Below are 13,832 nucleotides of genomic sequence, written 5' to 3'. Positions count from 1 at the left end.
GAGCAGGGTACTGCAAGAACTGACTGGTATTATAAAACACTCTTAGATCTTTGGATACAGAGTATTTATAAACAGACAAAATGAAGTAGGTGTTTGTAGGGCATGCAAGAAATCAGCATCCTCTTTCATAATCACCTCTATGCTTATTCAGGCTGTTCATTTTCATGCTATGAGAATACTTCCTCATCTAGTTTCCTAATTTATTTTCTTTTCACATGTGTAGGCATAAAATAAGGAGATACTTGAGTAGTTCCCAGATACTAAACATTTTAACAGACAGGTGACATAAAAAATTCTTGTCACCAAAGATAAAAAGCTGCCTGACTAATATTGTTGTACTAGGTTGGCTGCTCAGCGATTAAAAAAAATCAGCTCTTGAACTAGAATTGAAGAACGGATGTGCCCTCGTGCTGTATCACCTCAATTTCTTTGACTGCTAAATGTAAAGCCAGGACCTCAAAAATAACCTACTTAAAGAGGACTTAAAACACAATCTACATCTTAAATTTTATCAGTTAAAATAATAACTCAATGTCCTTGCCAGAACTTGTAGTCCACTTACAGTCCAACAAGTGTAACCTTTTGGAAATATTTAATTATACTTCTTTCCTCCACTGACTTGTCAAAAAACCTGCTCAAGAAACCTGAGGTAGTAACGAAATTTGAGCTAGTAATTAGTTTCATTTCTTTGCTGGAGGAAAAATAGCCAGTCATCAGCAAGGAAAGCAATGACATATTTGAATTTACTTTGGAACTCTTCCATGCGATTACAAATGTAAACTAATGTAATCTAATCACAGATTAAAAATGCCTTCACACCAGATTTATGTCTGTAACATGTGTTTATGCATACTTTATTAACTTGTTCTGAATTTTTTTATAATTTATCATTATTAATATGCACTTGGGATATAGATATGGGATATACAGCCTAGCTTGTCTCTTAGCTACTAATAGTTATATCTTCTTAGACATAGCTTTCAGAAATAAAACGCACAGTCTAAATGTAAGATGTATTATTTACTGGCCTTGAGTAAAATTAGACTCAGTATTCAGTTGAAACACACTGTAGAGTACCTCTTCAGCTAGCCCACAGTACCTCATTAGTTTTGAGTGATATTTCAGGTTAGTTTCTTTTAATCTGATTTAGTAATGATTACTTACTTGAAAAATAATTTTGCATATTCAAGTTCAGGAACAATCAATATTGCACACTTGTGGTTTTTAACATTTAGACCAACTTAAATATTTAATAAGCTAATAAGGAATTGGAGAACCATGTGGCTTGATATGTTGGCTGGGCAGAAATGCTGTGTATCATCACATCATAACAGATTTTTGTACCGGCAGTGAAACCTGGAACAGCTTTCTGTGGGCAACTCCTTTAGCTGAGTCAGGATGAAATCTTGTCAATAGCTTCCCACACTGTCTCACTTCACCACACCACCGCACCTACATGTTTGTGGTTAAGAAGGAGTATCATCTGTCTCTCAGATTAAATTTAAATATAAAATTCACTTCCATACTTAAGTAATAGCTTTTATAATAAATTAGATGCCAGATTGGTAGTGCTGCCTCACAGGCCTCTTGCACTCTAATCATTCCAAAAGGTTTGTTGTGCTGATTTTTTTTTAATCAATTAAGTAATGACATATAGCCTTTCACCCTTCACTTATGCACAGTAAATTTTCTGAAGAGTCATTGAAAAGTGTTAGATTTGTTTTGCAAAGCATTCAGAGGCACAGTATGGATCCCAACTACAAAACTGTGAAATCAGAGCAGAATTTCACTCATAGAATTGTTTAACAGGGAATAAGCTCCCAGTGTACAACCTGGCTCAGAGCACTGGTTTGGAGAAGATTGATGTATACTCTGACACAAGAAAGAAAGCAATGCCATGCATAAACCCCCCTGTTTTCCCTTCTTTTGCTGTTACTTCCACTCAGGTAGCATTCCAGACTATTCAAACACTTCTTTTTACAATGTAAGAAACAGCAAAAACCTTAATCTCTGCTCCCAACCAAATTCTTGGTTTCTATTATGCTTTCATTTAAAATAAAATGTAATTAAGCACTGAACAACTGACAAGAACACGTAATGGAGAAAATTACACATACTGTAATTTTTCCAAGATGCCAGAAGGGGTGGGTGTCAAGTAATTTTTAAATTTTTTTTCATTTCCACACCTCTTTTCAATTCTATTAGAGAACATCAGGAACCATTTTCTTTGCACCCTCTCACAAAACTTGAGAAACATACTGCAAGCTCCCTTTAATCATAAAGAGCAAGCTGAAGTGAAAAAAAAAAAAAAAAAAAAGCAAAAGGCTCTTACCAGCTGTAGCATGAAGATAAAAATGGGAACTGCCAAAAATAAAATTATCTTCTTCAAGACTGCAGTTGCTAGTTCCCGCCAGTTTTAAAGGAATTGTACAGCGAATTGCACAGTAAAAGTTTTATAAAAATATTCCTGCAGTGGAAAAAGGTTAGAAAGGAACAGGATGATGCTAGTGAGAAGCTGCTGCTTCAGTGCTACTGTTCCCACTCACTCACCTCTCCCAAATCAATCTGTAAAATATATATTAAAAATTTTATGATTAATAGTCAATTCACTTAACTAGTTACAAACAATTCATTCAAGAACCATATTCTAAAGTGTTTCTTATGTTAATAAATCAGAACACAAATGACAGCAGTTTAAAGAGTGTACATTGAGATTTATTAGAACAAGCACTAATAGCAGCAGTGTACAGAGTGATGGAGACAATGTACTGTATGCACTGAACAATAATAATTATACAATTGCACTTCTTCAGAGATCTATTAGAAAATGCTTTTCAGTAAACAGTTTCTCAAATCTAGCATTGTTTGGATTTGCCTCTGAGGAAAAAAATACAAAAAATATGCTCTTTTTTTTGGTAAGGCATTAGCAACATTCATTGGCAGGCTAAACAAGTCATTTGTACATGCATTATCCAATTACATTGCAACAGGTAAAAGAGCATCATGTTTCCTCTAAAACTAGAATTATGTGTCTGGTTTTGGACACAATATCCTGCTAAATCCGGCTCAGCTTGAAGGAAACAGATGACACCTTTTGTTACATTTTAGAGCACAACATAAACTGTTTCATAGCCAAGTTCACCTTTATTTCCTACCAGAAGCTGTAGGACCTCCCTCAGTTGGAGTTGGTATTATGGGTATTGAGTATACCACACACATCACTGGAATAAAGCCTTAATTAAATTAATTTATTTTGCTTATTATTCCCGCACTACCACCTCCCTGAATCATGTGGCCAAAAGATACTTGACTGTAATCAACAGTAACTACTGTATGAGCTTGGTTTTTATTGCGTGAGAGGTAGTCAGCGTGAGGCCTCATCTGCATTCTGGATTACTACAACAGTAAGTTCAAAACCAACTAAGAAGTGCAAAGACACAGAGTAAGTGTTGCAGCTGCATTATGTAGGAACTTAAAACTGGTTTTTTACTGCTCCTTCCTGGCTAGGTTTAAACTCTGAAGTAGCCAGAGAACTTGATATACCAAAAAAAGCAATTCTATTTATGTGCTAGAGCCTAGAAGGAGAGAGGGGAGGCACTTTCTCACATCCATGCTTTTCTCGGCTTAGATTAGTAGCATGCTCTTAGTTAGCCACCCTCTTTGCAAATCAGAGAGATTAGTCTCCCTTTTTGATTGGCATACAGTACTAGCAACCCTCACTCTGGGTTGGCACCATCCTGGGGAAAGTACAGAGGAAACAGGGATAGGGATTGCAAATATTCTTACAATTAGGCTTCCCAGAGTGAGACATAGTATGATGAATTGTCATCGATTTAATCTCCTGTTCTTTCTTCCAAATGTCAGACAATTGGGCTTTGCAGAGACATGAAATTAACTCATTTTTAAATACTACAAGCCCCAGAATAAGGTCCCAAAATTCAAGAGTCAAAGTCAAACATATTGCTCTGACTGGCAAGCAATCAAACCAGCTGTAGTTCATACAATTAACTTCCACAAGACAGTGCACCTGTTCAAAATTAAGCTTAAGTGTAACTAGTTGAATACCTAAGCTTGACCGTACCTTAGGCCTACAGCTAAAATATGTTTGGGCAGCTAGATCATCCACTCACCTGGAAGCACATTAAGTTCAATGGAGTACCAACAGCAGCTCAGCCTCATCTGTGTAGGTGCTCATTTAAGTATGTAGGAATTAAAAATCAAGTACTATAAAGCCTGGTGTAACCAGGTGCATTGTTTTAATTTGTTAGGAATGTCACTGCTGAGCCTTTTTATTTGAACTTCAGTATCTACAGCTTTTAAACTGAATTCAGTGAGACTGTAGTGTTTATGTTAAGTATGTGCTGATGGTTGTGCAAGATCAGAGTCCAAGCAGATGAAGCAATAAAAAAAATCTGAGATGTACATTGCTGATTAACTCTTGCATGTGAAATAAAAGTCTATAGATTCAGAATATACAAATTATAGCCTATGTTATTCCTCAGATGTTGATGCTTAGTAACTGTAAGCAATAGAATTGTTTTTACAGACACGATTACAGCCAGTATTTGATGTAAAGAAGAGTATTTTGATGTAAAGAAGAATCATCCTGAAAGATATCCCAAACTTGTGAATGGTCAAACACAAATGAATGCATTTGCAGGAAAGCAATCAAGACCAATCAAGATTATTTTTTAAAGTGTTAAATTACTGAATGTAAGATGAAGGACTACTTGCACTTTTAAAAATCACGATACCTTAAGTAGCTTATACAGTTTTCAAAACAAATATTTGCAAATCAATTTTCTATTGAGTTATTTAGAAATTATGGTACTGACTTTTTTTTCCAGTACTCTTTTCTTCTTCATCTCATTATGGAAGTCCACAGTGAATTTCTGAGCATAAAAATAAGGGTGCTGCAGGTGAGGTTTAATATTACAGTGCTCAAAATTAATGCCTTCTGCAACATTTGGGTAGCTGGGTACATAAATGCTTGCTTCTTTCTCCTTTCTTTCTTTCTTTCTTTCTTTCTTTCTTTCTTTCTTTCTTTCTTTCTTTCTTTCTCTCATTCTTTCTCTCATTCTTTCTCTCATTCTTTCTTTCTCTTACATAACAGTTTTCTATTGCTTTCAGGCAACAGAAAAAATTCTGTCTGGTGCATCTAGAAACACAGACCCTTTCTAGTTACAGTCTGTTATTTCTCTCTAAAACAGACACTGTCTACCCAGTACTCAGAAGTAGCACCGGCTCTATATGTTAGGCTTCTAGAAAGCAACTATTTGCCTTTAAAATTCTTCTTAAAAACCACAAAGTGAGTTTCTGTATACCTTTCTAGCTGACATAATAGCATATTTACAGTGGAAAGACTCTGAGGACCTCCTTTTACAAGCATGCTATGCAAAAGGGTATACAGGAAAACAGATTTGGGTTTTTTTAGTAGAATGAGAACAGGGATGTGGGCAATTAAAGAATGCTCTTTTAGATATTTAGGTTTTGACATTTTGGTCAGCTAAAGAATTGGTGCAGGGCTGTTTCCCATCTGAAATTAAAGGCTGTTAAAAGCAAAGCAGCTCAGTAAGGCAATGTAAAATTGACAACTAATCTAAACCTTACTCTCCTAATGGTATTGTCAGAATCTGAGCAAGGTATAAATACTAAAATTTACTACATTTCATACATGTGCGTGTGGGATCTAATCTCACAAAAAAAAAAAGTGTGACATTATTCCCAATTCATATTTACTTTGTGCAAAATGAGAGAAAATACAGAATTCTTTGCTATTGAAATACTGGGAAATCATAATTCACCAAACAGTTAATTATACAAAGAAAACTAGATAAAGACCCAAAGAACAGTCTTGCTACTGGTTACAACAAAGAAAATATACTTAATATCCTAATATAGAACTACCATAATGATCTCTCTGGATACCACAGTAGTTTATGACGGCTTTTTACGTGCTAAATAAAGCATCCACTTCAGACAATCTAGCAGTAACAGATAAAGAACAAAAAGTTTGCTGTGTGTTTTGGTGAAGGAAAAGATTTCATACATCAGATGCTAGCAGCTTGATTTCTTACTTATTTTATAGTAAATAACATAGACACAAAACCATATACAAAGAAGAATCCCATCCAGAAAAGCCCAATGATATTTCTTTCGGTCCAAAGATGAAACTTGAGTGAGTAAGCACTATAGGTCCACCCCACTCAGAGACAGAGATTTAGTAATATCTGAGCATTAGATGCAAGATCAATTCTTAGTGAGGAATGAATGTTTGAAAATAATTAGTTTAGAAATAATTATAAAGGGACAAGAACAGTGCTTTTGCTAATTAGAGCAAAAGCTTAACTAAGGTAGAAGTTGCCATCTTTGCATTTATGCCTCCATACCAAAATACACTCATCAGCATTTATATCTCAGCTCATAGTCAGGTCTTGTTCAAAACTCAGCTGAAAATAAAATTTGCTGTGATCTGAATTAGTTATACTACATTTCAGTCACTAAAGAATACCAGTAACACTTATTTAAAGAACTAAATAGACCTGATTTCTAACCTCAAATTGGAACAGTAATTTTCAATGTTGACTTTAAGATAGGTGGCAGAGGAAGTTTAATCTTTTTATGTATAATTTTACTATTGGTGATCAATCTCACAATATTTTAATAAAATATTAAGCATATACAAAGGTAATCAAAGACCATGCCTCTATTTCTTCAACACAGTTAAAGAAGCTATCCTGAGCTTTCCTTTGTCTGGAAAATACTGAAGATTAAACATACTAATTTTGTTAAAGTTACTGTGATATTCCTTGTTCAGGTCAATTTAACAAAGGAAGAGAGCGAGCATTCAGCACAGTAGTACTAGAAAAAAATAACTGAGTTTGCAGTCCTGGCTCTTGGTGGACCTGACAAGTCAACCCCTAGGCCACAAGAACAATCATAAATAGTAATGCAACTTCAGAAAAAAAGATGTTGCACATGTGGCTACACTGACTGGCACAAGGAGCGTGTACCTCAGTGAAGAAGAATAGTTCTGGTTGAATATTTATCACTGTGTATTGCTCCTGTATAGCACTTATATCATTTTGATGTTCAGGGTGTAAAATATAAGTTACCCACTTCCATCTTTTTGAAGGAATTTCTTCACCCATCCCTCTTTCATTAACACAGACCATTAAAAGTAGAAGTCAATATGGAAATACACTTTGGTGGTTATTGCCTCTTTCATAAGAGACAATATCTGTATTATTGCTCCAGAAGTACAAGTAAGTAGCTTTACCATACTTCAGAGAATTACTCATAGGTCAAGACAGAATATATTATATACTGCTGATTATATATTCCAAATTTATGTTTTCCTTATTTATAAAATATGTCACATTCTTTGTCTATATTACCAATACACCTTCAGCCAAATGCTGGATACAGTCATTTTTATTTATAAAAGGAATAAAAAACTTCCCTTTACCTTCAGAATTAATTCTGAGCAAATGTCACCAACCTTCCTTTTTTTCATGATGTCATGGATCAGTGGAAAGAAAAGTGGTATCAAGATAACCTGCCTGCTATGGATTCAGCAACTGTGCTGACATGTTAATTCATAAAAGTTAAACTTCCTATTTTGTTACAGATGTGCCACTGACATAACTGCTGTGACTAGTTTTACTGTTTTGCATTGTAGTCTCTCCCTTTTCTTTTCTGAGGCTTGTTAATGATTGCAAGGAAGAGAAAAAAGAAATTAAAGATACAACAGCTTTATAATACCACAAGACTTGACAAAGGCAGAGATGGGTATATAAAACACCTACAAGTACATTGCTGTCACTTTTTAATTCCTTTTATAAAGAGGCTTTTCAGTTTAGCGGAAGAAAGAAAATGCTTGCACCAAAGCTAAGGAATGAAGGTGTTTTACATTCCCTAATTCAAAGAACAAGTAATCTATTTGTTTCTGTAAGTAGACTCCTTACAATATATAATACAAAACTAAAATAAATTGCTGTAAATAAGACATTTCTCTGAGCTTACTGAGATTTGCAACATTCTTGTGGGTGCCATTCATTGTCGTAATGGAGCTCAGGGAGATATCCCCCCCAGGAATAATTAAACCTTTATTAGCACACTTAGTCTAGAATCTTCTGTTAAAAATAAATAAATAAAAAAAAAACCCAAACAAAATAAACAAAATAGCTTTCTCCATTTAACTACTCTGACTGAAACCAGAATTATAATAAAAGAAACCAGGGATAGCAAAGCAGAAAATTATACTACTTTTTATGCTAAATATACCTTTGCAATTTTGAGCACATTAACAAAAATCCTTAGTTGCCACTGTATCCCTGCCTACCTCAACTTTTATCAATATATGCTCTAAAGAGCAAATTCAAGTTTTACACGATTTTGATGACTGTTACTTAATGACAGACAGGAAGAATAGCCAAGATAGTCTTTTCAGGCCCAGTAGCTGCCAAGGTAAACACAGTAAACTTTGTCAGCTTTCTCCCAGGTCTATTACACAGGGTGACCTGTGAGGCTACTCCAGTGTTTCTTGCACATTTCTGCCAATATTAATCTATTTACCCCAGCTGGGCCAAACTCTCTAATTTAACCCCTCCTGTCATTTTAGCATATGAATACAAATTTCATTTCCTTTCAGGTGGATTTAATCTGAAAATTCTCCTCTACTTTCATTAATCAGCTCCAGTATTAGTAATGACAACTAAATTAAATTCCTCAGATTACAACTGCAGCCAGTGGCATGTTAAACAGCTAGTGTTTACCTCTGCATCAGATTCAAAATCTTATAAATCAAGGAGACCACACACACCTTCCCTATACTAACAGAGCTTTGCTAGTGAAAGCAAGTTTTGCAAAACTCACGGAGAAATGGCATATTCAGCTCTCTTGGTTATTGTGCAAGTGCAAATGAACTTCTCCTCCCTTCCAGGGTATTTCTAAAAATTCAGATTTTTGGAGAGAAACTCTATAAGCAAGACTGGATTTCACTGGGCTCCACTCTGGCTGGTTTGAGGGTGAGAAAATCCCATATTAAACATGGGAAACAAAGGGCATGGCCCAGATGCTATCTCCTTATCTGGCACCCATGAGGGCAGGACCACCGCTGGCTCCTAGTGTGTCTTAAGGTTTGTGTGATTTGTTTCCATAAAGCTCTGACAGTGTTCAGTAGGAAATTAAGGTCAGTATCTTTCAAAACTGTGTCATGTGTATGTACTGCAACACTCGACATATGCCTAGCATGTGCTATTCAAATAAAATCCACAAATGCCATACAAGTGCATTGCGAGTCAGAAGTTCAAAATGAGAAAAAAAAAAAAAAAAGGTAATATTATTTCTAAGATTAAAAGAATATTATAGTGGGAGTTCACTTTTAAAGCCAAATACAAAAAAGTTTATTTCATGCAACTTACATCTGTCTAAAATTAGAATGGGTGTCTGGATGACCTTTTAATCACAGTGATACTGTACAAAAATCAGCTCATATTCAAACTGTATCTCCAGTGAGATAACAATTTCTAATATGCCAAAAAATCTACCATCTTGTTAATACAAATCTAAAATAGGAATGAAGCTATTTAAGTCTTTGTAAGACATTACATTTGATGAAAATAGCTATTATTACCCTATCATATCTGCAGTACCAGAACAGGGAACAAATTAAGGTACACTTTTAAAATATTAATTGAAAGTACAGTTCACTATTGTGAAACTAAAGCATAAGTGTTGTGTATTTTATACAGACATAAGTGTTTTGAAAAAACACGGCAAAAGCAAAGGAGATGTCTTTAATGAAAGTTAGAACCTCTTTAAATGTTTAAAAGGTTTTAATTGTCAAATCATTTGCATTAATTTTCACCACACAACAAATCTATAGCAATAAAATCTACTGAGTTGGTAAGTATTTTTCAAATGCCTTTCAAAAGGAAATACTGCCTGGATGAATGGAGTGAGATGGACTGGAAACTGCCTGAATCCCCAGGCCTGAAGGGCACTAATCAATGGCTTACACCCCACTGGCAGCCAGGAACGACGACAGCCCTGCAGGGGTCAGTTCTGTGGCCCACGTCAATCAACATCTCACCAGTGACCTGGGTAAGGACACAGACTACATGCGAACAAGTTCACAGATGACGTTAAATTAGGAGGATGAGAAAGCACACCAAATGGCAGAGCTTCAACCAAAAGGACATTGCTTGGCTTGAAGCCTGGACCAGAAGACACTTCTGGAAGTGCAGAGGTCTGCACCTGGGGCAGAAAAATCCCACGTGCTGGGAAAGGACAGCCACGCAGCAGCCCTGCCAAAAAGCAGCAGGCACTTAACAATGGGTGCCAGGCTGCAAAGGAGCCAACAGTGCATTCTCATTGCAACACAGGAAACCCCATTCTGTGCTACACTGTGCTACACGGTGCTGGTGAAATTTCAGAGGTTGCCTAAAAACTATAATTTGGATAGAAGCCCCCAGACTTTTATTCTGTTAACCTATTCTCTTTAGAAACAGCACAAAATATGTCATGATGTCCCCCAAGGTTACGGGAAAAATTAATACAAGAATTTGCACAGAATCCAGAGAATACTGCACTATAAGAAATTGCTTTATAGTACATCTGCTAGCACTTTTCAACTTTTAACAAAGATCGCAAATATTTTGTGATGCATTGTTTTGTGTTTCTTCTACTTACTAATTAACTAATCTAACATTCAGTAGGTTTAAAAAGAGCCTTCAATAGAAAGGTTTAGCATATCATAGATTTTTTACATTCTAAAAATGTTAGTTTTCCTTCAATGAGTGTCAAATAAAAAATTGAAAAAAATAATTAAATCAGTGATAGCATCATTAGTGTTCAAGTTTCAGTTTGCATTGCAAGTAATGGCATTCACAAAGCACTAGCAGAACACTGTAAAACTAAAGACCTGATTTCTGTATTTAAATTAAAAGCCAACATTCAAAACAATCTGAGTACATACAGTTTCTGCCCCTCAAATGTACCTGGAGTCATACAGAGATAATGCTTTCTAATATAATGGTGAACTACACACAAAGACTGGAGCATGAGGGGGCAAACGTTCAACAATGTTGTTTTTATGGAAAGTGACACGGAATAATTCATTGCTATTTTGCACACAATGTGCCAATTTGATTCATAGTGCAATGCCATTAAAGCAAACAGGATGAAATTAATCAAATATGATTTAAAAAAATAAAGTTTGATATATTTTCATTTTCTTATAAGAACAATTGCAGAACTGAAAAAAATAATCAAAGTTCAACTAGGAAAGAAAAAGTATGGTTCTTTGAATAATTCAAAATTTTCTTTGGAAGAAATCCTGTTAATCTGCACACATTTTTTTATACCAAATATTCATGAGCAATTCATGAGCACTGACAATTCTTAAAAAGCCTACTTAATATTCTCTTTAGGCTTTCATAGTTCTTCTTAATAACAGAACTGTGTGAAGAAATTGGAAGCTAGTTGCTCTGCAAGTTGTTTTGCCATTCAAACAGGAGAACTAAATGCATTTTAAGTAATTAAAGTAATCTCAGTTCTGTAGCAACCTGACTCTGCAAAAGGAAGAAGGAGGCAGAGAGTTGGGTATGTGTCGTAATCTACTGAGAACTGTTCAAGCAGCTCTGATGGCAGGATCACATATCTAATTTTTTTTTTTAGGTCTCAGTACTGGAATCAATCTTAAATAGAAAAATTCAAGTGCACTATATACTCTGTGTACGTGTAGAAAGAAATACAGTGTGTACGCATGAAATCTAACCTATCATCAATGCCTTGATGTATAATACATGCATAAATGGAAGACTAGCTCATACCATATGGAATGCAGTTTTTACCTAATAAAATTACTTTTTTTCCTTTCATTAAAATCTGCCCTCCTACTGTTTAATGTTTCAGAGATTTTCAAATAGAAAGTGCCAAGCCTTCTCCCACATATATTAACTGAGGCTTAGCAACACATAAAAGACTTGGTTCTTAATCAAAAAATATAGAATCACTTTATGAAAAACTGTAAAATATAATTTTGCACAAAAGCTATTTTGGCAACACAAGTAGTAGTTGTTAGCTACAATGCATGGGAGTCGCTGCCATACTCTCAAATATAAATTTAGATAAGAAAAGTGGATGGGGAAAAAACCAGAGCCAGTAAAGTAAACAGTGTGTGTGGCAGAAACCAGTTGTATTTACAATACTATCCAGCTTCTGGAGAGAAGCCAGAGACCTTCCCATGAAACCTTTCTGTGCTTTTAACGTTGCAAAGCTTCAGGGAATTCTAATTGTATAAACAGTTATGGGGAAATGAGATTCACTGTGAGACTATGTCCAGCCAGCAGTAAAAGTGATGATTGCATCTCAGTATCAATCATTTAGAATACGAACTTTCTGACTAGCAATTCATATGCATTTACCAAAATTGTCTCAAATTCAACCAGTTAGCAGTTTCTTTTCAGTCTGATTATACAGTCAGCTTCCCAAAGCTAAAGCATGTACAGTTGATCTCATTCCTCTGAAATACAGTTAGATGTTTGGTTGTCTTTTGATTTAAATAATGCAAGTTCTCCAATATTTATATCATGATAAAATTCTAGTGCTTTAAAAATCTGCCCTTCACACAAGCCTAAGCATACATATTTTAAAATTACTTACTGTACATCTTCATATTTTGTTTAAGGCATGAACAATGGCATACGAATGGGAACAGCTTCTGGAAAAGTATATCTTTTTGACAAAGGCCAGTCCAAGAACATCACACCAAAGGACTAACCTGAAGCCAGAAATGACAGTGTTGTGACCCAAGAGTTTTTAACAAAAATAGTTGAAACAAAATGGATTTTTTTCTCTTTTTCTTCCTTTTTTTTTTTTTTTCTTAATTTAAATTACATTACTCTTAATGTCTGTTTAAAGCACCGGTTGCAGTTTTGCATTTACCACCTCTTCTGAGTGACTTTGGATAACTCATCTGCTTCTTTTGTTCTGAATTTTCAGTGTACGAAACTTTAAAAGGTTTCTGTTTCTTTTTTTTTGTTTCCTTTTGTTTTTTTTAATGGCTGCTGCAAAATTAAAAAGATCCAGAAGTGGTCAGGGGCCTGATCTAATGCACTTTCAAAAGTCCATTATAAAGATGAATATAAATGCGAATGATACGTTTTTCTGTAGACCCACAAACCACGCTTAGCTATAAGAAACATATTGTGCATAGTTATTTTTTTCTTCAGAGTGATATGTTTACTAGATCTACATTCTCAGTTTACCAGAGTACTGGAATTTCTACTTTACTAAAGCCAGGATCCTTTCGCAGTTCCCAGTAGGTATCATTGGTAACCCAGGCTTCTCTTTGATTAGCATCGATAACTTTTCTGTAGAAAGGAAACAAAAAACAAAAACAGAAGAGAAAGAGAGGAAAAAAAGGTCTGATCATAGATCTCTACTCTTATGCAATATGAAATCAAATTCCATACCTCTCTGATCTAACCCAATACTAAATCTGATTTCATATTTCTAAAGCCACAAGAACAGTCAGGAATTTTAAAGTAAAAATCAACCTCTACCTGTGTCAAAAATGCAAGGTTTAGAAAACAGCCAAGATCACAAATGTGTTGCTTGATCTGTGTGAGCAGGTCTTAGAGCCTCTCTGGCCATTACAGATTCTTATTATGTGCAGGGGATCCACCAATAGATCTAGCTTGCAGAATGCAAGCCTTTTTCCATTTATACTGTTTGTCTCCTCTGCATTCTGCTCATCTTCCGCTACATCTGCATCAGGCACATTCACATCTTTACACTTTTGATTCCTCATGCTAAACATCAGG

At 35.2% G+C, this 13,832-nt stretch overlaps 1 protein-coding gene across 5 annotated transcripts in view; it reads right to left on the bottom strand.

Annotated features, from left to right (window-relative positions):
• Positions 1-9,377: 9,377 nt before the first annotated feature.
• OSBPL6 (oxysterol binding protein like 6) overlaps positions 9,378-13,832 on the bottom strand; it is a 105,423-nt gene continuing 100,968 nt past the window's right edge. For all 5 annotated transcript variants that reach the window (XM_074911571.1, XM_074911574.1, XM_074911572.1 and 2 more), the window contains one exon: positions 9,378-13,379. In XM_074911571.1, coding sequence (XP_074767672.1) covers positions 13,271-13,379 — 109 coding nt within the window. In that variant the 3' untranslated portion in view covers positions 9,378-13,270. The remainder of the gene's footprint in view (positions 13,380-13,832) is intronic.

This window comes from Athene noctua, chromosome 7, assembly GCF_965140245.1.
Source record: "Athene noctua chromosome 7, bAthNoc1.hap1.1, whole genome shotgun sequence".
In the NCBI taxonomy this organism is placed as follows: Eukaryota; Metazoa; Chordata; class Aves; order Strigiformes; family Strigidae; genus Athene; species Athene noctua.
Note: the sequence above shows the minus strand (reverse complement) of the source record. Positions and strands in the feature narration are given on the sequence as shown.